The sequence below is a fragment of the Sapajus apella genome, unplaced genomic scaffold (genome assembly GCF_009761245.1).
Source record: "Sapajus apella isolate SASKATOON/1434 unplaced genomic scaffold, GSC_monkey_1.0 scaffold12, whole genome shotgun sequence".
Taxonomy (NCBI): domain Eukaryota; kingdom Metazoa; phylum Chordata; class Mammalia; order Primates; family Cebidae; genus Sapajus; species Sapajus apella.
Window position 1 is genome coordinate 26,803,617 of NW_022436952.1, and position 23,098 is coordinate 26,826,714.

The following is a 23,098-nucleotide window of genomic DNA, read 5'->3' on the forward strand; positions in this document are numbered from 1 at the left end:
AGGTCAGTGTCTGACTCCCTCCTGATCCCCTGACCCCTTTATCCACAGCCTCAGGGGCCTGCAGCCTCCCATGTCACAGAACCATAAGCGAAAACCAGGGCCTCACCTCCCTCCACTGCCAGACACACACAGCACAGGCGGCGAATGGGGAGGGTGATGCCGAGGGAGCACTGAGTTGGGAGTCCCATGAGATGCAGTCTCAGTTCTGGATTGTTCGCTGTGACCCTGGGCAGGCCCATTCCCTTCTCCCTACAGGGTGCAGGGCTGGCAGAGCCCAAGAGTTCTCAGAACCTGCCCCTCAGGATGAGTGCCTCCAACTTCTCCATGTCATCTCCCTCCCAAAAAAAAGGAGTGCAAGGACAAGGACTGCTTAGAAGCAGCTGTCACTGGCAAAGAAGGTAGCTTCCACAGCCCCTCATAGACAGAAGGAGCGTCTCCCTAAACCCAGCAGATGTGGCCCCCGCAGGCCTTCGGGGAGTGGAGCCAGTGCCCACTCCATGGGGAGGAAGATTAAGACTCTCCGTTAAGGGACCCTAAGAGGACTGCAGGGAGGCCAGGACCCAGAGAGATTCACAGTGGGGGCATCACTCAGCCCCCCGCCACAGGCTGCGGAGGCTACACCGGCTTTAGCATCTTCTCCCTTGCCAAATCTCCTCCTAACTGCACTTGCATCCCCAAGCCACTCTCTCCGCCTCAAGTCCACCTGGACAGCACTCCTTAGAGATTAAGGCCAGGGAGCTGGGCGAACAGAGAAGCTACCAGAAAGCCCCCACACCTATGTTCTCACATCCCCACCTTCACCTCCTGTACCTGGCACAGTCCTGTCAGCTCTTACCAGCCTGTGAGTCTTCCCTTCCTCAACTCCCACTCGCTGCCCAGAGCCTGGCAGGCTCCCAGCCAGAGCCAACCCTAGAGCCCAGGCCAGGGGCAAGGAAAGTGCGTGCACAGCCGAGGCCCCGCCCCCCTCCTCAATGTGGCCAAAGCATCTACTGCCAACCAGCCAGAGCTGATGGCCACTGGGGAGCCCCAGGCCCTTCCCACTCCCTCTTAGGGCTCCTTCCACATCATCCAGGAGGGAGAGGTTGTTGTGGAAACAAAAGGCGTTTTCTGAGCCCCGGAGAATAATGGCTTGGGGTTATTTATGGATTTGAACTACTCAAACTTCCCTTTTATTTTTTTATTTTTGAGACAGAGTCTTGCTCTGTCACCCAGGCTGGAGTGCAGTGGCATGATCACTGCCCACTGCAACCTCGACCTCCTGGGTTCAAATGATCCTCCCGCCTCAGCCTCCCAAGTAGCTAGGGTTACAGGCATGAGCCCCTGCGCCTGGCCAAACTTCCTTCCCCTTTTATCCCCCAAGCTGAGAAAACTGAGAGTTGGTGGTAAGTCATGCTTCTGGTCACCCTAACAGGTCACAACGCAGAGGACAAGGGTGGGAAGCCTATTATTACTGGTGGCATCACAGTGTCACCCCGGCACCAGTAATAATTACGATATTATAATGTCATAGTTACACAGCATCATAATACCACTGAGGAGGCATAATGTGGATGGCACACCATGTTCTATAAGCCACATGTATTATAGAATAGGAGGCATCAGCTAATATGGGACATCACACACTAAGATGACATGTAATCCTATGACAGCTGGCTCTGCCATGTGTAAAGGCAAGCCAAGAGGAGCAGGGCGGGGAGGGATTACTCTTTATGCAAATCTGGCACATGGCAAGATCTCCCTTGCCATTCCCTGGACGACAGTGGGAAAGCTGGGTCAGCTCCAGTATTTGAGACAAAGGAGCACTGTCTGATTATGGTCAAGTGGGGGTGGGGGGTCACACAGGGGGGCAGTCCCCCCACTTACATGTTGCTCTCTCTCTACATATATCTATCTCCATCTAGCACTGGACTCTTCTCCTCCTCGTTCTCTGAGGACAGGGAACAAAGAGAGGAGATGGGTTACCGACAAATCCGCGTCGTCTCCGCCCGGCCGCCAGGTGGCCCTGCGCAGGGGTGGCCCTGCTCTCCAAGGCCTTTACGTTTAGATCGATTGCACACAGAAGCCCTGAGTTTTCTGGCTGTGGCTTGGCCTCCTCACTCTCTCTCCCTGCCCTCTGAGGGTGGAAGCTTAGTTGTATTCCACCCACCCCAAGGAGAGGCAAGCTCTAGGAATGAGAACCCAGGAAGCTGGGCCTGGCTGGACAACTGGCTTCCAAAGTTACCTGGGAGGCAGGGAGACCCCACAGGGTGGGAGTGCCTGAAACAAGAGCTTTGATTGGCCAGAGGGGTCCTTTTCCTCAGGGCCCCCTCACCTGTGTCAGCAGGTATTGGCAGCCAGGTCAGATGGCCTGGGGGTCAGGGTCACAGCTATCACCCCTCTGCAGAGGGTACATACGGGGGGGCAGCTGCCAGGTGGGGCTCCCCTCTGGTGATCACTCAGGGGCTCCTCTCGGGACACAGTGCTTACCTGCATGATCACCCCAGCTGCACTCCTGTGGCAACACTCCCTGGCCCCACCACCCCACCAGCAGGGTACACCACCCTGCCGAGCTGGGAGCCCAGCTCCCCACTGACCTGACTCTCAGCCTGGGATGTTCTGGGCTCCCTGTCCAGGCCGCCTGCCTCAGGCCCAGGGCCCTCCAGGAAGTTGGATGGAACCAGGCCCCTTTGTCCATTTAATTCCCCCTGGAGGGGAGAGGCTGGTGAGACTGAGATCAGGAAAGAGGCTTAGCCCTGCCCCTCGACCCTGATGCCCCTGGGGAACAGCTGGGGCCAAAACCACTGTCCAGGGACGTGACCTGTTCCATTCCTCCAGACTTCCTGAGGCTCCCTTGCCCATCTCCCTCCCTGGCTCTGGGAGAGCCCCCTCAGGAAGGCCGGGGGACTGGGGTGTGGTACACCCCTCCCCAACAATGTTCTCACATAGTAGAAACCGTCGTCGTCCATGCCTCCGAACACAGTAATGACGTCCCCTGCCCGGAAGGGCAGCTCTGCCTGTGGTAAACGAGAGGTGGCATCAGGCCCAGGAAGGCTCCGCCACCACCCCCTTCACTGGGCTCTATCTAAGGGTCCTCACCTCCACATCCATATTGGGGGAACTCTCCCGGGGGTTGTAGTCAAATGCAGCCACCATGGAGCGGGGAGCTTTCAGGTCAGCAGAGGGGATCAGCTTGGGGGGGCCTGCAGGGGGAGGAGGATAAGACACCGGACTCACTGGAGAGCCCTATACCCCACCCTGTCCTCCGCATGGGACTCCTGCTGACCCCTGTCACCACATCCCCACTAGTTGTAGCCCCTGGGGCCAGGTCAGAGGGACCACCCACCCTATCTCCTTCCCCAGCCTCCCGGGCCCACCGGGGATACTCCTTCACCTGGACAGGGCTGGCCAGGGCCTTCAGACTCAGCTGTGGAAAGAACGAGACTGTGAGCCCCATCCCACCTCCTCGCCCAGGCTGCAGAAGCTGCAGAGCAGGCTGGACGCTCGCCCACAAGCAAGGAGGCGGGCAGGGAAGGTTGCTGGGGGCATATCTGCACAACCCCTCAGTGTGGTGGTGAACTAACACCCAGAAAGGGAAAATGGCAAGCTCTAGGGTTCACAGATTTTTACAGTCAGGTTCCTGTGGGGACAGAGAGCTCCACAAGCCATCCCTCATCCCCACCAGAACAAAGCCCCCCACCGGGGGAGGCAGGGGATGTGAGCCGTCTGCCCTGATTCCCTTTACCTGCTCAAAACCCCACAGGCACCTCCCCAGACAGCCAAGCGGTGCCACCCACCCGCACACACACCCTCCCAGCACGTGAGACAGAATGGAGTCTTACCCACCCTTTTTGGAGCGGCGGGGCTTGGGAGGAGGCCCAGCTGTGCGGGCTGTGGAGTACACAAAGGGACCATTCCCTGATCCAGAAAAGCAGGTAGAAATAGGAGAGAAAGTGAGGCAGGGGAGGTGTGGGGAGACAGGATCGGTACTCTGTAGTTTCCTCTCAGGGCTGTGCTGGGTTACTGAGCTTGTTTTGCAAGGGCATTCATCTCCCATCCCTGACAAGAGCCCCACCTGACCTACAGGAGCCAAAATTCCTGGCTGCACGGCCGAGTTCCCCTCAGCAGCAGACACCCACCCCCCGCCGCCAGCCCACGTGCCGACTGACCACCTTGCCGCAGGGTTCTCAAGGCTCCAGGGCTCTGCTAGAGTCTGGGTAAGTGGAGCATCCCAGACACGCTGACTGCTCAGGGTCAGGTGGAGTTGGAAGGGGGCTGGTGGGAGGCGGGTGAGGGACAGCAGCTGGCCATACCTGAGCCCTCGAGGAGAATATCTGGGGACAAGTAACCCCGCTGGAGCAGCTGCTGTCTCCCGGCAGGGCTGTCCACAGCCACCTCAGCCACCATGTTGCAGGGAATGTAGCCTGTCCGGCCCCCACCTTCGCCCCGGTAGAAGCCGTCGGCATCCTTGTCCCCAAACACCTGGAGGCAAAGGCCAGTGGTCTCAGCCAATTCTGTTGCTCCCTGTGCCCCCAGGCCCCGAGCCCAGCAGCACCCCATTTGGAACTGCAGACGAGTGCTCTCCCTTTGTAGACTGTGGAATGGGAAACAGGGAAAACAGCAAAGAACACAATCTGGGGGACAGGAGGAAACAGCCCTTTCTGTATCATCCCATCCACTGTCTACACTGCCATGCCCTTCACCCACCCCAGACTGGATCTCCTCAACCTCAGAGCGATAGCAACATGCCTTCAACCAATACTGGAGGAATAATAAAACAGTAATGATAGATTGTGCCGTCTGTGTGCCTGGTAGTTTAAGCACTTTATGTACATTGAATCATTTAATCCAAAAACCACCCTGTGAGGTAGACACTAATATTAACCCCATTTTACCAACAAGAAAACAGACCCAGAGGGTCTAGGTAATATACACAAGGTTACACAGCTGGAAGGAGCAGAGTCAGGGTCCAAACCCACATCATCTGCTCTAGAAGCTATGTTCTCCACCATGATTCAGTGACACCTCCAGTGGAGGAAAGGAGAGCGGAAGGAAGACCTAGCTGGCGTTTGGCGCTCCGAACCCTGATGGCGAATCAGTCACCTTCAGGATCTGACCCTCTCGGAAGGGAAGCTCTTCTTCTCCAGCATCGGGATTAGGCGACATTGACACAGGGTCATAGTCAAATAGAGCCACAAAGATCCTGATGGGTAGGTGCTGGTAAGCCAGTGCTTCCGAGGGGCTCCTCACAGGGACTGTGGAGACAGTGGAGAGAGCCATGACACAGTGAGCTCTGGCCCGCGGGCCCTAGCCCAACCCCCAACAGGTGCTCACCCAGCTCTGCAATGCTTGGCCTGGGGACTCGGGCACCTCTCTTCTGGGGGCCCCTCCGCCCAGAGCCGTCCTGCCCTCTGGACTCTCCAGTCTCTGTCGCCTGCAAAAAGAGGGTAAGAGATGGCAGGAGTAACACACCATCCCTCTGGAAGGCCCGTGTTCCCCAGCTCTGCCCCAGCAGCGTAAGCAGCACAGCATTCCTCTCCTGGAGCCTTGGCCGGCCGGGCCTGCTGGAGAACTCGGACACCCCCACAGTGGGAGGGAGGGTGGAGGGGAGGCCCCAGCCCCAACCCCCAAGCAGATGAGTGGAGTAGAGGGGACTCGAGTTGGCTGAGGAGCCTGCGAGAGGAGGGCCTCCCGTCAGCATCAGGGCAGGTGACCCTGCCCTGGCATCACGTCAGCATCCTGAAGCCATAACTAGCTATGCAGAGGAAAGGGCAACCCTGCCCAAAGGCCGCAACTGGTGACCAGTGACAAAATGAGTAGTGTGCACCCCAGTTCTGATCAGCAGAAGCAGCAAAGCAGTGGAATGTGGGTGGGAGGAGGCAGCTGGGGGAACCCGGAGGCCCCGCCCACCTCTGCTGATGGAGGTGGCAGCGTGGAATGGGAGCTGCTGGTGGGCAGCAAGCAGGGCCACCAGGCGGCAGCAGGCAGGGGCTGCCCAGGGCGGGGAGTGAGCACGGACCCGGGAGAGTGGCTCCTTGGCTCTGCCCGTCGCACTGCGGCCTCTCCGCTCTGGCTCCCCTTTCTCCCAGGCTGGGAGGCGTGGGTAGGGTTTGGGGCCTGAATTGGCCTTCGGAGACCCCCTGGGCCTTCCTACGGTTGCTGTGCCCCAGGCCTCCCCATCTCCGGGGTAGCAGGAGCTGGTGATGCTGATGCCCCCGCTGCCCGCCTCCTGTTCGTCCTCCGAATCATATTCAATGCTGATTTCCAAGCACTTAGGGGAAAGGCAGCTGGCCAGGCCAGGTTCCAGGGCCCAGCCACGGGAGCACCTCCGGGAAGGGCCCAGCCGCCCTCTCCCACTAGCCTCTAGTCCAGTCCTGGGGCCCTCAATTACAGGGAGGCCACCCCTCTCCCTTGTGGGGCCTGGTCGTCCAGAGGCCTGGGGCCCATTGTTGCTGAGAAGTCGGCTGCAGTGTTCACGGGGATCTGGAGGCCGCCTGCGGCTTGGGGGCTTCTCAGGGGACCCCCCTCCTCTCCTCCGGCTGCTTCCTCCAGGCATGTCCTCCAGGCAGTCTCCAGCCCTGGAGGGCTCAGGAGACAAGGGACACTGGCCAGGTCCTCGGGGCTGAGCACTGTCACAGCCCAGCCCCAGCAATGTAGATTCAGGCTGGCCAGGGTCTTGGGAAGAACAGCCTGCCCCTGGCTTCTCCTCTTCATCCTCCTCTTCCTCCTCATCCTCCTCTTCCTCCTCCTCGGGAATGCTAAATAGCTTCTTCCTGCAGAACTGCTGGAGGGGCAGCTCCAGGATCTGCTCCAAGATCTCCTCATCGCTGTCAGTCTCACAAAGGGGTTCGGGCTGGGACTGGTGGAGGTGAGGGGGTGCGAGTAGAAAGCAGCAGGGAAGAGAGATGTGTGGGGAAGAGGAGAGAGGCAGGGGTTACGGACGACACCACAGCCCTCCCACAGCGTCCTCCAAGAGGAAAGAACCAGAGGGACAGTGGCTGGCCCGAAGTTGCACACATATCCAGAGAGAGCCAAAGGAAGAATCAGGGAACACACCCGAGGAACGGCTACCGGCCCCCGTGGGACAGGAGCATTGAGGAGGAGGCCTCCCCATCCCCTCTCCAGAAGCTCCCAGCACAAGGATCTTAGGTGGCACCAGTCTCCCCTGGCCAGGGAGCTGCATCTGGTGGGCTGGAGGGAAGGTGCTGAAATGAGCTCCTCCTCTTCCCCTTTCTTTCCAGGAGGGCAGAGGCTGATCCTGGGCCTCTTCCCATCTCCTGCTTAGGACAGGGCCCAGGCCACAGACCTACAATGTTGCTGGCACTCAGTGGTGGTCAGAGCAGCTGCTGATGCACAAGGTGGAGGCCCCAGAGTCTGAGGCCTGGGGCCCAGCACCCCATCCCTACCCCATTACCTTGGCCCCATTCTCCCTGGTGCTGTTGCCAGCAGCCTGCTTCTGGAAGGAGCAAGTCCTGGAACCCAGCTCTTCTTCCTCCTCCTCCTCCTCTTCCTCCTGGATGTCTGACAGGTCTGAGTTTCGGCTGTGGTCCACCAGGGAGTTCACCAGATGAACCCCGAGCTCTGCCGTGTCCTCCTTCTGCAAGCGAGGCAAGGCAGGAGAGATAGGGAAGGCAGTGAGGGGGCAAAGGGGGCTCTAGGCAGGGTCAGCTCCAGCCACAATAACAGGGGTCCTTTGGCAGAGGGAGAAAGAGCCATGTCCTAAATGGGGGACATACACAATGGGTCGTGGGCAGGGTGGGAGAAAGGAGATGGGAGCCACATGGGACAGAGAAATCCGAGAAGAAAAACAGACACATGGCCCAGCAAAGGCATCGGAGCAGCACCAGAGCAGAGAACAGGCAGAGAAAGCGGAATGTGGGCTGGCAGAAGGTAGGCAGGCAGGCCCTCTGAAGTGACACAGTGTGTCCCTGAACCCCTACCTCAGCCCTGGGCCTCAGCCCAGACCCTGGGTCTCCTCCTTGGCACATCTCTGTGTTCAGCCCCTGTGGGGCCAGTGCTCCCTGAGTGGAGCTGGGGGCTGGGCAGGCCTCTCCTGCAGTCCACTCAGCCTCCTGCTCAGCCAGTGAGGGAACTGCGGGGCCAGGGTCCTTCTCATCCAGAGCGGACGTGGTGGCTGTCCTCTCCTCTGAGGTGCCCAGCACCGCTGCCCCAGCCTCCCCCTGGAACAGAGGGCACTGAGGAAGGGCCCAAGCCCAGGCCCCTCTCCCAGCCAGCAACTGCTCCCCTCTCCCTGGACAGGGTACCTGGGAGCAAGGTGCTGGAGGGTCCTCGTGGACCCCTTTTGGCAGCTCTCTGGAAGGGCTTGCAGGGGGTGCTCCTGGGGGCTCTTGAGTTCCAAGGGGACCAGAGTGCTGGAGAGGACAGCTGGGGTCTCCAGGCCCTGGGGAGGCTGAAGCCAGGGGTGCTCTGGCCTCTGGGCCTGGTCGTGGTGAGGGGCAGGAGACTCGAGCTGGCAGGCTGGCCGGAGCCAGGGCAGGAGTGATGGGAGCGGGGATGGAGTCCGCCGACTCAGCGTGGGGTGACATGGTGCGCACGACCACCTCGCGGCACACCTGCAGCAGCTGCAGCTGGGACAGCTCCACCAGCACACTGCCTGCCGTGGGCGAGGCCACCTCCATGATCTGCAGGGCGGAGGGACAGGAGACGACAAGCAGAGGCTGAGACAGCCAAGCCTCAGGACACACTGCCAGCAGTGGCAGCTAGTGTTAGGCCAGGCAGGCGCTAAGCCCCCTGAATGACCCATCTCATTGCATCCTCCTGGCCCATGGCTTCAATGGTGGAACAGTTCTAAAATCCATCATGTGCTGCCAAAGCCCATGCTCTTATCTGCTTCCTGGTGCCCAAATGCCAGGGGCTGGGCATCTCTGTGCCAGGCCAGAGAGCCTAGGCCTCTGGGCATACCAAGGAGGGACCCACCTCCACTCCCAGGGTACAGCAGGCAGAGCCATACCTTCTGCCCATCAGCATAGATGGCATAGCCTGTGACCCGGACACCGTTGGATGTGCCAGCAGCATCAATGGTGACTGGGAGCCAACTGATGATCAAGATCCCAGGGGAGGGCCCAGGCTCAATCTGCACATCCAGGGGGGCATCAGGCGGGCCTGGGGGCAGGGAGTCACAAGACCCAGTGATGCAGGATGCTCCCCATCAGAGATATCTGCCCAATTTGCCATTTCCTTGATAATGCAAACAAGACCAGGGTCCCCTTCTTCTATCACCGTGGCCTGGTCTCCTGGGTGTTCTGGACATCAGGGCCCAAGCCCACATACCTGCTGGGAGTGTGGTGAACTGCAGGGTGGCAGCCCGCTGCTCCGGCCTCTCCCAGCCTGGTTCCCAGGGCCCTTGGGGTGGGAGCTGAGCCTCCACTCGGGCCTGATAGGGTGTGCCAGGCCGTAAGTGGCAGAAGGTGGCCCAGTAGGTACTGGGGCGGGCAGGTGGGCACTCTTCCCCATTGAGGTAGATGGCATGGGCCAAGTTGCTATTGCCGGGCACCCAGGTGATCTCAGCAGATGTGGCTGTCAACCGATGGACCCGCAGCTGGCTGGGTACCACTCCGGCCCGGGCACCCACCGCCAAGCAACAGCGCAGTGGGTCGGAGCTGCCCCGGCTGGTCAGGGCCTGGACAGAAATGTGAAGGGGCCCGGCCCCCAGGTCCAGGTTCTCCAGCACAGCCTTGGGTGGCGCCCCGGGCCCCAGGGCCTGTCGCAGCTCCCCATTCACAGAGATATGGAAGCCGTGTAGCTCCACTCGCTCCGGAGGCAGCTCCCAGGCCAGCACCACGCTGTGGGCCAGCTGCTTGAGGACCACCAGACGGCGGGGGTAAGGCACAGCAGGAGGCTCGCCCAGGCCCTCCGGTGATGGGCTCAGACTGAGCTCGTCCCCTGCATCCTCCTCCTCGGGTCTGGGCTGGCTCCGTCCCCCGCTGCTTTGGCCCCCGCTGCTGCTGCCACCCCCACCCACACTCAGGAAACTGAGTTCAGGCCCTGAGCTGTGGGACAAGTCAGCCAGCTCCAGAGGGAGGGAGGTCAGGAGGTCATCGTCCGACACACGCTCTACAAAATTGGAAGGGACCAGACCCCTTCGGCCATCCATGAGCTCGCCTGGCAGGAGGAGGACAGGAACAGACAGAGCAGGGAAAGACAGAGACGGGATAAAGAAAAAACGGTATAATAAATGCATTTTAGCAACTGCTAGCAGGTGATCTTAAGCATTTTATTCAAATCAACATTTTACTGTCAATTCTTTTAAAAGGCAAGAGCCGTAAAGACCTGGATAGAGGTAGGTCTGATATAATAGCATTGTGGTTGTTAAGGACAGTGCTCCTTCAATTTTAATATCCACATGAATCACCTGGAGATTTTTTAAAATACAGATTCTAACTCAGTTGGGTCTGGATGGGGCTGAGATTCTTGGTTTTAATAAGCTCCCAGGTGATGCTGGGGCTGCAAGGATGGAGGAGAATATCATGTTTTAAGTAAGCATGTTGAGTATTTCAAGGTAAAATGTCATAATGTTTTTTAAATCCTTTTTTTTTTTTTTTTTTTGAGACAGAGTTTCGCTCTTGCTGCCCAGGCTGGAGTGCAATGGCACAATCTCAGCTGACTGCAACCTCCCCATCCTGGGCTCAAGTGATTCTCCTGCCTCAGCCTTCCAAGTAGCTGGAATTACAGGCGTGCACCATCATGCCCAGCTATTTTTTGTATTTTTAGTAGACATGGTTTGACCATGTTAACCAAGCTGGCCTCAAATTCCTGACCTCAGGTGATCCACCCGCCTCGGCCTCCCAAAGTGCTGGGATTACAGCCGTGAGCCACCACGCCTGGTCTTATAATAATTTTTAACTTACATATAGATAAGGCAAATACGCGAAAATGTTAACAATTGTTGAATCTAGGTGGTGGGTATATGTAAGTGGTCATTGTGCTATTCTATACATTTGAAAAAACTTTTGTGTTAAAAATTGCAATAATAATAATTGCATATTAAAGTTTTTAAAAATAAGCAGGTTAAGATGAGAAAACTGGCTGGGCTTGGTGGTTTATGCCCATAATCCCAGAACTTCAGGAGGCAGAGGCGAGCAGATCACTTGAGCCTAGGAGTTTGCGACCAGCCTGGGCAACATGGCAAAACCCCATCTCTGTAAAAAATGCAAAAATTAACTGGGAGTGGTAGCACACCTGTAGTTGCAGCTACTCAGGAGCCTGAGGTGGGAGAATCTCTTGAACCCAGGAGGCAGAGGCTACAAGTGAGCCGTAATTGAGCCACTACACTCCAGCCTGGGCGACAGAGCAAGATGGGGTCTCCAAAAAAAAAAAAAAAAAAAAAAAAAATTCTGCTGATTGAGTTTTACCTGGGCCTGAGGAGTAGGGGCTGGGGTGTCCCTCAACTTCCCTTTGTGAACAGCAGACATCCACAGAGGGAGAGAGAGGGAACCAACTCAGCAGGGTAAGGGAAAGAATCTTTAGAGATAAAGGAAGTAAGTGCTAGCGAAAAGAGTCACTTGTAGGTTCCGGAAGGACCAGGACGCCAGGCTTGCATCTAGGAGCATGACTGACAGCAGTCAATCCAGGCAGCCACCAATGACTACGTTTTGTTACCTGTGTCAGTTCTCCTGTTTTAAAACATTTGCTAGGCCGGGCGCGGTGGCTCAAGCCTGTAATCCCAGCACTTTGGGAGGCCGAGGCGGGTGGATCACGAGGTCAAGAGATCGAGACCATCCTGGTCAACACGGTGAAACCCCGTCTCTACTAAAAATACAAAAAATTAGCTGGGCATGGTGGTGCGTGCCTGTAATCCCAGCTACTCAGGAGGCTGAGGCAGGAGAATTGCCTGAACCCAGGAGGCGGAGGTTGCGGTGAGCCGAGATCGTGCCATTGCACTCCAGCCTGGGTAACAAGAGCGAAACTCCGTCCCAAAGAAAAAAAAAAAAAACATTTGCTGTTGTTGTTTGATTGAGGGATATCAAGGAAGTTGGGCACCCGGCATGTCATGTCACGGCCAATTTAAAGAAGAAAAAAAATTCTGAGGGAACAGACAGCTGGTAGCTGGTGTGTCTTATTGGGAGGAAGGGGGAGCACGAGCCAGGGCTTAGGGCAGAGGGGAGAGTGTAGGCAGGTCTGAGCTGCAGGGGGGCCTGGAGTTTCCCCAACAGTCATTTGTGCCCTCCACCTCCACCCTCTCTCTCTGCCTTATGCTAGGGAAAAAAAAAAAAAAAAAAAAAGTAAGGAAATCTGAAGAAACAATAGGGACAAATAAATTCGATGATGCAATTAACACTGTAGAGGGTTGAATGGTGGCCACCCAAAAACATGTCCATGTTCTAATCCCTGGAACTTGTGAACATGGCCTGTTAGGAAAAAGCGTCTTTGCAGATGTAATTAAGTGAAGGATCTTGAGATGAGATCATCCTAGATTATCTGGGTGGATCCTAAATCTAATGACAAGCGTTCTTATAACAGACACACAGAGGAGAAACCCTGACACACGGAGAGGAGAAGGCGATGGTGACCACAGACACAGAGACTGGAGTGAGGTGGCCATCAGCCAAGGAACAACTGGAGCCACCAGAAGCTGAAAGAGACAAGGAACGGAACCTCCCCAAGAGCCCCCACAGGGCATGCACTTCTGCCAATGCCTTCATTTCAGACTCCTGGCCGCCAGAAGAGGCCAGTGAGAGAATCAATGTCTACTGTTGAAGCCACTCCATGGAAGTGTGTTCCTGCAGCCCTAGGAGGTGATCATAAGCGCTAGCACTGTGGAGTGAAGATGAAAGGCAGGGTCTTCACACTAAGAGGATCTCCAGCCTGCAGGGCTGAAGGTGGAGCCTGGGCCAGAGGCAGGCACGGGCTCCAGAAGCCCACACGGCTGAGAACAGCCTAGGTGGCCCGGACATAGAGGAAGCAGTCCTTCAGCTAGGGCTGGACAGGGAATACGGCATCTCACGCCCAGTGGTCTACCGGCCTTTACATCTATCCCAGTTTATCCCAGATCGCAGAGTTCAAATTCTAGTCATTTGTGGTTAGTTAATACTTACGCCTTTGCAGCCCCCCTCCAAAAAAAAAGGTGTTTGGGTTTTGGTTTTTGATTTGGGGTTTTTTTTTTTTTTCTTCATTTGTAAAGTATATTTTTCCTGAAAGCTTTTTATTAATCTTGATCTTCGTAATCTACCCTTGTGGGGAGTTTAAGTGCACAAAGCCGGGTGCCGTGAGTCCCAGCAGCTCCTCAAATGACAAAGCAGAGGACCCAGGGAAAAGAAGCTGAGTGGGCTCCCAAGCTTCCAGGGTTACAGATTCAGAGCGAAGCCTGTTCCTAAATCTCTGCACACAGCTGTGGCTCTCACCCTGCCCTGTCCATACCCGCTCCAATTCTCTACACCGTGTCATCCTCTCTGCTGCTGACGGACTCAGCCTGGTGGTACCCAGGCCACCGCCACCCCAAGAGAGTCTCCCAAGGGCATGTCTTCCACAGGCCCATGGTACCCAGTCTCAATGAGGCCTCTGCCTTAGTTTCCTCATCAGTCTTCTGACTCCCCACAGGAGCTGCAGAACTGCCCTGAAGCTCATTCCCTGCCTGGGTCCTGACAGCCACTAACTGCTCACAAACACCTTCCCTTGGGATCTTTACCCTGATTCCTCCTTCTCAGACCTGACTGGAGTCCAGCATCAAATCTATGCTGCAAACCTGACCTCAGGTGCCACTAGGGTGAAACACTGCCATGCCCTGACTATCCACACAAAAATGAATCTAGCCAAAATCTCCTGAGACACTCTCCCCACCATCTATGGACTATGGACTATGCTGTCCTGCCCTGCTTGGAGCCAGACCCCCTTCTTTCTCTTTCCTCAGTGGCCACCAGGTCTCTGTATGCCTTTTAGCTGAGTCCAAAGTGTTAAGGTGGGCTGAGCACGCTGGACAGAGAGGATGGGAGAATGGATGGATGGGTGGATGGATGGATGGACGAACGGACAGATGGAGGCCTTTGGGAACATGGGCTCAAAGGCAGGGGAATGGACAGAATGACCCCCACTACCTTCCTACCTTCAAAAAAGCCATCCTCATCCATGTTGCCATAGATGTAGATGTACTCGCCAGCTGTCAGCGGAAGCTCTGCTTCTGGATTCTCATTGGGGCCCTCGAAGGGGTTGTAGCTGTTGGAGGCACAGAGGAGGAGGAGAGTGACCTACTTTCCACTCCCATGTCGTGTCTTCTCTCCCCCACTGCACTGAGCCTTTATGGAGACTTGGTTGTGGTTGCCCACTGCTAGCAAATCACAACCCTCACTGCGCCCACTCTGGCTTAACTAGGTTATATGAATAGGGCCACTGGGTCCTGCACCACCCCCACCACTTCCAGAGGCCTCTATCTCCACCCGGCCCCCTCCTTCCATACACCCCAAATGCTGGGGGCGAGTTCGGGGCGGTGAGGGTGAGGGACCCACCTATAACGCGCTAGGAAGACCTGGATCCTGGCTCCTCCCCGGCTGCCTTCTGGTGCGGCTGGGAGCAGGGAGACACTGTCCGCCTCCAGCTCCTCTACCTCACTGGCTGTGTCCACCTGGGGGCAAAGAGAAAGGGCTGATTCCTCTTCAGGGCCTGGGGCCCAACGCCAACCATGCAGGTTTCCAGGCTGAGCCAGAGGACCTATTGCTTTGAGGATGGAAAGTGAGTACATCTGTGCTGCACAAGGCCAGTGGGAAGGATCCCCTGCTGCCCTCTCAGTACCTGAGGCAGGCCTGGGCAGAGGCGGTGGTGATAACTCTCACCCTTCCCTGGGCCTCTATGCACCCTCCAGGGAATAAGACCACTTCCCTCCTCTCAGAGGGGCACAGGCCATGCTGGCGTGGGGAGTGGATGTCAACAGTAGTGTGGCTCCTTAAGGTAAAAACTTAGCAATGTTGCCAGATGCAGTGGCTCATGCGTATAATCCCACCACTTTGGCAAGCTGAGGCAGGTGGATCCCTTGAGCTAGGAGTTTGAGATTAGCCTGGGAAGCATAACAAAACCCCATCTCTACTAAAAACACAAAAATTAGCTGGGTGTGGTGGTGCATGCCTGTGGTCCCAGCTACTTGGGAGACAGAGGTGGGAAGGTCACTTGAACCTGGAGGCAGAGGTTGCAGTGAGCCGAGAGCGCACCACTGCACTGCAGCCTGGGTCATAGAGCGAGACCCTGTCTCAAATTTTTAAAAAATTTAAAAATTCCAAAAAAAAAAAAACCAAAAAAAAACCTTGGCAAAGCACCCCAACTGTAAATCGCTGGAAGCAAGGAGGCTGAAGGAGCCTGAGAGGTCCCTGCGTCTAGCCAAGTGACAGTGTTCTGCCGTTCAGCTCTGGAACTCAGAACTTGCTGTCTACTTCCCACACCCCAAGGCACCCCAGCCTTGGGGCACCCTGATTGAGAACACTGTTGCGATTGCTGCAGTGGCCTGGGGAATAGGCTGTCTTCTCTTCTCTGCCAATGCCTGGGAGAAGGAGAACAAGCAGGCAGCCCCTCCATGGCCACATCTGAAGCTGGCACTACCCTTCTATCCCACGAGGAGGCAGTAGAGGCCCAGGGCTGCATTCTAACACTTCCTGAATGTTTGGCTCGCAGAGCTGCTCCTGACCTGCCCCCTCCACCTTCTGGGGTTTTTGGGTAGAAAGAAGGATGAGTTGATGAGATGAGCTATGAGTAATGCCCAGGAGCTTAGTAGTAATAACAGGTGCCCCCTGTTGAGCATCTACTGTGTGCCCAGCACCGAGACAGGCACGTTCCTTACTCATTTAACCCTCACTACAACCTTAGAAGGCAGGTTTTATTAGCGCCAAGATTCAGATAAGGAAACCGAAGCCCAGAAAGGCTCAGTGACTTGCCTAAGGCAAAGCTGGGATTGGAATCCTGGAGCATGTGCTCTTTCTCACACAACCACCTGCTTCCACTACAGACGCTCTTGGGAATAGTCTCATTATGCAGATCCTGGTGCCCAAGTGTCATCTCCATCCAGCCCAGCACTCCAGAGCCTCCCTGGGCCTCCCAGGGTGGTCCCAGGTGGGATGGCCCTGGGTGGGGCTTACAGGCAGGCCATGGAGAGCAGGGATGGCTCCACCTGAGCCCCTCGCCCGCAGGAGGAATCCACAGGCCTCCTACCTCCCAACTTGAGACCCCAGAAGTTGCCACCCAACTCCTGGGGATCCCAGAAGAGGTCAGGGCCACCTGTCCTGCCCCCTTCCCCAAGCCAAAGCCGGAACTTCAGGCCCCACCCCAGCACTAACCTCAGGTGTAGGGCATGACTTGGGGCTGTTGTGGACGGACTCGGAGCGGGAGGAGTTGGAGAGAGACTCTGCCTTCTTGGTTGTCCTTCGAGGGACCCCAGTGAGGGTGGCAAGGGCAGGCTCAGAAGACTTTGTGGTGCAGCGCCCGGGGGAGCCCGGCGGGAGGTCAAGGTCTAAAGAGAAGATGGCACGTGGGCTTGGGGTCTGTGGCCTGAGGAGGGACCAGGGAGATAGGGTGGTGCTCCTTGGATGTGGGGGCCAGGCCCTCCACAGCCGGACTTCCTTACAAAAAGGGAAATATTTAGCAAGAAACTTACTAAATAGAGGTATAGCTGATTTACATATATTATTTCACATGATCATCAAAGCAGCTCGATGAGATGCATTTAATTATTCCTGTCTTTCAGCTTAAGAAACTATGGCCCAGAGAGGTTAAGCTGCATTCTCAAATCAAAGTGACTGTCAGATGAGTGGAGCTGGGACCACCAGATCCAACTGACTCCCCAGCCCCTACTCCACAAGACCACACTACCTGCTACTGACTCCTAGCGCCCACCTCCTAGCCCTGACCATTCAGGTCTTTTTGGAAGGAGAAGAACAATGACCCAAGATGCCTGGGCTAGACTCTGGACAGTCACTCTCCTGGGCTTTATTTTTCCCCAGCAGAACGTGGTTCTAGCCAGGCACGACTCTAACCTGCTGTGTGACTTTGGATGAGTTGTTGGCCTTCTCTGATCCTGAACTCCCTGCTCTATACAAAAGCCCAGGCCTGGAGATTCCAGGCCAATACCACTGGTGTCCCCCGTACCTTTGGGGCCAGATCCCCGGCAAGGCTGGGGGGTGGAGCAGCAGCACGGGGGTGGTGGGCGGTCTCCAAGTGTCCTGCAGTCCAGGGCAGAGGTGAGCAGATCCAAGGGGCCCGGGTGCAGGCGGAAGGCCTGGAGTTCCTGAGCCAGGAGGCTGAAGCGCTCGGTCTGACTGCGGCACTGTTCCTCGAGCTCTCGCACCCGGGCCTGGCCAAGACCCACCATGAGCCACCAGGCCCCACAAAGCTGCCCAGTGCCAGCCCATGCCCTCTCCACACAGCCCTACTCTGGGTTTCGGGTCACACCCATTCACCCAGCCCCAGGCCTCAGCACCAGCCTTGCCGCTGCCCCGAACGCATCAGAGCTGAGGGGGAAGTTCCCGGCCGTGTCCTGAGGCATCTTCACCCCAGGCCCCTCCAGAGCAAAGGCTGGGGCTGCCACACACTCGCCAACCCTCGGGCTGGAGGCAATGGCACTTCTGCCTCTGGCTACCTTCTCGGCCATCAGCGATCATTCCCACCCATCATCACCACCGGGAGTTTTCTCAGCCCCGCCACCCATCACCCTTCCACAGTCAGCAACCCAAACCCCTTCCCTCAGAGGAGGGGCCAGGAAGTGCCACAGGGGAGCAGAGATGTCATCGTGATGGGAATGGGCCAACGCCCGGGAAGTTTTCTCAGGCCTGAGGAGAGTCCCAAAAGCAGGGTCTCTCTCTGGCCAATAGGGAGAGCTCCTGAGTTAGACTGGGGATGAACTTCCTCATGCTCAGGGCGGCTAGAGAGCGGAGGCCCGGTGTCTGCGAGACACTGTGGCAGGCCTGGGAGGAGGGGACAGCGGCACTTGTCCTGTAGGAACCCCACCCCCTATGGAGTCTCAGGTCTGCTCCCCGTGACACCCGCTCTGCTGGAGGAGAGAGGAGGACTGCTTGGGCCCTGAGGGAGGAGCTGCAGCTCAGCCAGCCTAGAGAGGTGTGGGGAAGGGGAGAGCGGGGCGCTACCTGCATGGAATCCAGGGTAGACTGAGGCAGGAAAGGAAGCAGAGAACAGGTTAGACCCCTGAGCCTGTGGGTCGCTAACCCAGAGAGGGCGGGGGAGAAGGGGGCCTAAGTGGACGCCATCCAGTCCGCTCCCTGGACTGACTAGCCGTCCCTAAACGGAAGGCTACCTCGGGGTGAAGGCAGCCTCTGGGAGTGGCAGCAATGGGAGGCTGCTGCCACCAGGCTTAGGAGCCCCCTGTCAGCCATGCCCACCTTGAGAACTAGACCAATGGTGGATGGAACTCCCCCAGGCCTTGGAGCATTTAAGAGTCCCTCCTGCAACCCCTCTCCCCACCGCCATAGTCCATCCCAGCTCCATCTGGCGCTCCCCTGCCTTCCTTGCAAGAAGGTGGAACAGGGGCCGCTTCCAGGGGTCCTACCTCCAGCAGCTGCACGGCCCCTTCATGTTCCCTCTTGGCTTCTGCCTGGGCCTACAGGTGGGAGGAACCAAAATGCTGGAGGGAAGGATAAGGAACAGGGTGGAGCGAAGAGGGATGCGAGGGAGGGAGGGGGAAAGGACTGAGGCAGGGGAGGAAGAGGCTGGGAGAGAGAAAAGGGCAAGGAGAGAGGAGGGAGGGGCAGGGAAGTGGGAGGCTGAAGGGTTTCTCCCTCCTCAACACCCACCCTCAACCATGCCTTAGACCAGAAAGCAAAGGGGTCCAGGAGAGGCGTGACCTGCCTCTGCTCCCCTCTTTCCTGGGCAACCATCCTCCCGGTTTCCCTCCTACCTCTCTGGATGCTCCTTCTCAGTCCCTTTTGCCTGCTTCCTGCCCCCCATTTTCAATGTTAGGGTGTCTCTGGAGCCAGTGCTGGGCCTAGTTTATACTGTCTAATCTCTCCCTAGGGCTCCCATCGACTCCTACAACTAAGCACACTGATGGCTCCAAATAGCTCCAAGACCAACCTGCCCATAACCCCAGGCTCATGTATCCAAGTGCCCATGGACAGCTCCCTTTGAACGTTTAACACGCAGCCCAAACATGACCAAAACGGAACTCAGCACTCAGGATTCCCGACCTCTCAGATCTGCTGCCCCTTCATCCTTCACCTTTCCTGGTGTGAAAAGCCCCACCCTCCACCAGGGTTTATACAGCAAATGGCTGACAGAGAAGGTATTCAACTGGAATCCCACAGGGAGCCCCGTCAATACTTTTTTTTTTTTTAAGATGGAGTTTTGTTCTGTCACCCAGGCTGGAGTGCAGTGGCGCCATCTCAGCTCACCACAACCTCCGCCTCTCAGGTTCAAGCGATTCTCCTGCCTCAGCCTCCCGAGTAGTTGGGATTACAAGCACACACCGCCATGTCTGGCTAATTTTTGTACTTTTGGTAGAGACGGGGATTCACCATGTTGACCAGGCTGGTCTCAAACTCCAGACCTCAAGTGACCTGGTGTGAGCCACCTCGCCCAGCCGGAACCTTGTCAATTCTATCTCTAAAACACACCCAAACCCGGGCACCTGTCTCCACCTCCACTGCCTGCACCCCTCTCCAGAAAGCCGCCATCTCCCGCCCAGGCCCCACTCCATGCCTGCTCCCACAGTCCACCCTCCGCAATACTACCCACGTGATCCTATAAAATTATGACTCAGATCATGTCACTCCCCCACTTAGGATCTTTCAAGAGCTTCTAACCACTCACAGAGCAGAATGCCCAAACTCTTCCCATGGCCTTTAAGGCCGGGCAGGATGGAGTTCTTGCCCACTCCCCACACACTGCCCATCGCTTGCTGTCCTCCAGCCACACCGGGCTCAAACTCCCCCAGCTCTTCCATCCACAGAGCATGTGCATCTACTCCTCCCACCTGGCAAGCTCAATTGTCACCCTGATGTCACCTAAAGTGGCTCCTCGCCCCATCCCAAGTCACTCTGTCACATCACCCTGTTCTGCGCCACCACTGTGCTCATCAGTGTCTGAAATCAGCTCACTCATGGATCTGCGAATTTGCTGATGGTCAGGGACCTGGTCTTTGTTCTCCACAGTCTCCCTACTGTCTAGCACAGTGCCAGGCACACTGTGAATGTTTGTTGAATGAGTGAGTGGCAAAGCTGCCGTCCCACAGCCCGCCAGCTTCCCTCATGGTGGCCCCACCTGCTGCAGCCTCCGGACCTCCTCCTGCTTCTCCCGCAGGCTGAGACGAGCCTGCTCATGCTCCACCTCCAGCTGCTGCCGCCTCTGGGCCACCTCCCGCATGTGCTGAAACACAAGATCCAAGTCAAGGCCAGAGCCCACACTTGGCCGTTTCTAGAGAAGATCTAAGATGAGGACGCTTCCAACACCATCTGCTGCAGATCCCCCTGGTATAAAGGAAACTGAGTCTGGAGAAGGTGAGCAGCTGGCAGCTCCAGGCCTCGGCCTCAGAGCTAGTGTCCCTCCCTAAGCACATTCTACTGTCCCACTTGCTCCCCGCACCAGGGCCCAGCACCCTCCCCTTCAGCTCCTGCTGAATGGACCTGCTCCATCCCCTCACCTTCAGCACCTGCTCCAGGCTCTCCAGCTTGCTCTGCAGGCCCTGGCTCTTGCGAAGGGCTGAGTCCCTCTCCTGTGTCACCCCCAGGAGCTGGCCCCTTAGCTCCACATTCTCCCACTCCACCTGGCAAGGGGACAGTGGCAGGGAGCTGGGTGGGTGAGCCTTGACCCACCAGCGCCCTTGCAGCGGGAACAGTCCCCTACCCCGACTCAGGGGTGGAGAAGAAAGCCCCTTGGCTGGGGACTGGGGCCCTGAGGGGAGCACAAGTCTCCACGGCACCTGGTCAGAACTGGTACCTGCTCCTTCTCTGTGGCTCTCCCACTGAGCCGGGAGTTCTCCTCCACCAGGCGGGCATTCTCATTCTGTGCTTCTCTCAGCTGCAGTTCCTGAGCAGGGCAGAGGAGCTCTCAGGAGGAGGCCCAGCACTCACATCCCCCTCTCCCCACACAGGACCCTGCCCTCCTCCCAGGCCAGGCCTTCCTCCGCCAGCCAGGAAAGGAAAGCACTGAGGAGCAGGGGGGAACAGGTGTGCTTGAGGGCAGGAGGGGCGGAAGCGGAGCTGAGAGGGAGCCCACCACCTGGCTGGCCTGGGCGAAGGGAGGAGCCGCCTCTGAGCTGCCCTCAAGAGCTCACCAGCTCCTCACATCGCCTCTGCTTTTTCCGGGCTTCCTGCTCCAGGATCTCGCATTTCTTCCGCTTCTTGCTGAGCTCTGATTCCTGTGGGGTCAGAACCGAGGACTCCTCATGTGGGAAGGTACATCTGCCCTCAGCAGGCTGCCTCCAACCCTTGACCTAGGACTTACCAGCTGCTGCACCCTCTGCTGTTTCTCTGGCTCCCCTAGAACCACCGGTAGGTTGTCCACATCCTCCTGGGGCGTGGCCTAGAAATGCCCAGAGACAAGGGGCGGACACCTGAGAACAGGGCCCCAGGGCAGCCTGCCCCAGCCCAGCCTGCCCGGGCCCCATCACCCAGCCACCAGCAAGAGGTCCCTGCCTAGGAAGAGCAAAGAGGGGTACTGTCTGCTCACCCCCTCCCATCCTCTCCAGCTGATGTAGAAGTACAAAGGCTGCACCCCTGTGTCCTGGAGCCATAAGTGCTTTGAGATCCTGGGACCCACGTGTGCCCTGGGAGATGGGTCCTTTATCCAGGCCAAAGCTTTCCCTTTTTAGCTTCCAGCAGCAGCCCTGCTCTGCACTCAATAACTGTCCTGGGTGTCCTTCAGCGACTGGCAGAGAATTAGGAGGCTGCTTGGGCCCCCGGGGATGTGATGCTCCCCAAGATAGGGGTTCTGTATCATCCAAACCTGGGCTTGGCCTAAAGCAGCACAGGCCCATCCAGACCCTCCTCCTGGCTTCCCCCAAGCCCACCCTACCACACCTTCCATTTATCCATGCAAAGTTTGGGGGAGGACAGGTCTTGATGGGAGGTGCCTCTCCCTTCCAGGGCCAACCAGAGAGACAAAATCTGAGCAAGAAGCATCCCCCCTACCCGGAGGTCTTGGTTACTATCAGATCACTACCGGGTCCCTCCTCCCAGCCCTCTTCCCAGGAAGAGGAGGACCTACTTGCTGCCCACCTAGGATGATGGAGAGAAGCCAGACCCCTAAGTTCTGGGGGTCCGGAGTACGTCCCCGGCCCTCGAGACAGGGGCTGTCTAAGCCCCGCGCTCAGTGAGGGTCGTCTGTACCTGGAGCTGGGGCGGACGTACCGCCGCCCCCGGGTAGCCGGGGCCAGGCCTGGCCAGCCAGGCGGGCGCTGACTGGGGCGTCCCCGCTCTACGGCGGCAGCGGGAGGAGGCAGCGAGGGCTGGGCCCCGGGCGGCTGCCAGGGCAACCAGGGATTTGCGGCCGGGCTGTACCACTGGCAGCGCGGCAGGGGCGGCCGGCCGGGCCCCGCTGGGCGCAGGCCTACGGAGGGCGGAACCCTGGAGCCCCCGGGGGAGGGCACGGCGCAGGTACGAGCGTGGGAGGCTTGGAGGTGGACCCTGCCCAGGACGGGAAAGCTCCCCAGGCCCTGGGAATGCGCACGCCACCACCGGGTCCTTAGGGTTCTGAGCACAGTGAGGGGAGATCCCGGTGGTCACTCCCCACCCCTCATCTGCAAGCACCCACACACCTGCCCTTGCGCCGGCGCTCACCTCTCCCGGGGCCCCGGGAGCCGGCGCCCCTGCTCTGGCCTGGGGAGCAGGACCCTGGGGCCGGGACGGCGGGCGCGGGGGCGTCTCCCTCTGGTTGCGCAGCGCGATCTGCCTCTGCAGCCGCAGCACCTCCCTCTGGGACTCGCGCAGCAGCCGATCGAAGTCCCGCACGTGGAGCCACTGGGGACCCTCCTGAGTTTAGGGCACAGGGACAGAGAGGGAGTCAGGCCTAACCCTTGCCCGCCCCATCCATCCCTGGCAGAGCCCTTTGCTTTGCTGGAGGGGCTCGGATGCGCCGGAATGTGCACACCCTCCCATGCATACATGCCTGGGTACCTGTGCATGCGTGTGTGCCCACGTGCTCCCGCGAGCCCGTATGCGGACATTCTTAGTAACTTATTTCC

At 57.8% G+C, this 23,098-nt stretch overlaps 1 protein-coding gene across 9 annotated transcripts in view; it reads right to left on the reverse strand.

Moving 5' to 3' along the window:
* Nucleotides 1–23,098, reverse strand: part of TSPOAP1 (TSPO associated protein 1) — a 29,694-nt gene that overhangs the window by 1,219 nt on the left and 5,377 nt on the right. For 2 of the 9 annotated variants that reach the window (XM_032280612.1, XM_032280616.1), the window contains 28 exons: nt 22,695–22,886; nt 21,361–21,438; nt 21,191–21,274; nt 20,854–20,943; nt 20,558–20,680; nt 20,179–20,283; nt 18,470–18,520; nt 18,051–18,071; nt 17,056–17,260; nt 16,248–16,420; nt 14,436–14,551; nt 14,036–14,145; nt 9,268–10,098; nt 8,948–9,099; nt 8,241–8,618; nt 7,917–8,156; nt 7,391–7,573; nt 5,996–6,835; nt 5,311–5,410; nt 5,080–5,231; nt 4,290–4,458; nt 3,823–3,894; nt 3,371–3,403; nt 3,076–3,179; nt 2,922–2,993; nt 2,574–2,684; nt 2,312–2,466; nt 1,862–1,927 (listed from right to left, as the gene is read on the reverse strand). In XM_032280612.1, coding sequence (XP_032136503.1) covers nt 2,317–2,466; nt 2,574–2,684; nt 2,922–2,993; nt 3,076–3,179; nt 3,371–3,403; nt 3,823–3,894; nt 4,290–4,458; nt 5,080–5,231; nt 5,311–5,410; nt 5,996–6,835; nt 7,391–7,573; nt 7,917–8,156; nt 8,241–8,618; nt 8,948–9,099; nt 9,268–10,098; nt 14,036–14,145; nt 14,436–14,551; nt 16,248–16,420; nt 17,056–17,260; nt 18,051–18,071; nt 18,470–18,520; nt 20,179–20,283; nt 20,558–20,680; nt 20,854–20,943; nt 21,191–21,274; nt 21,361–21,438; nt 22,695–22,886 — 4,935 coding nt within the window. In that variant the 3' untranslated portion in view covers nt 1,862–1,927; nt 2,312–2,316. Of the gene's footprint in view, nt 1–1,861; nt 1,928–2,311; nt 2,467–2,573; nt 2,685–2,921; nt 2,994–3,075; nt 3,180–3,370; nt 3,404–3,822; nt 3,895–4,289; nt 4,459–5,079; nt 5,232–5,310; nt 5,411–5,995; nt 6,836–7,390; nt 7,574–7,916; nt 8,157–8,240; nt 8,619–8,947; nt 9,100–9,267; nt 10,099–14,035; nt 14,146–14,435; nt 14,552–16,247; nt 16,421–17,055; nt 17,261–18,050; nt 18,072–18,469; nt 18,521–20,178; nt 20,284–20,557; nt 20,681–20,853; nt 20,944–21,190; nt 21,275–21,360; nt 21,439–22,694; nt 22,887–23,098 lie in introns of those variants that run through there. The other 7 variants (XM_032280617.1, XM_032280614.1, XM_032280620.1 and 4 more) reach the window with 5 other exon arrangements.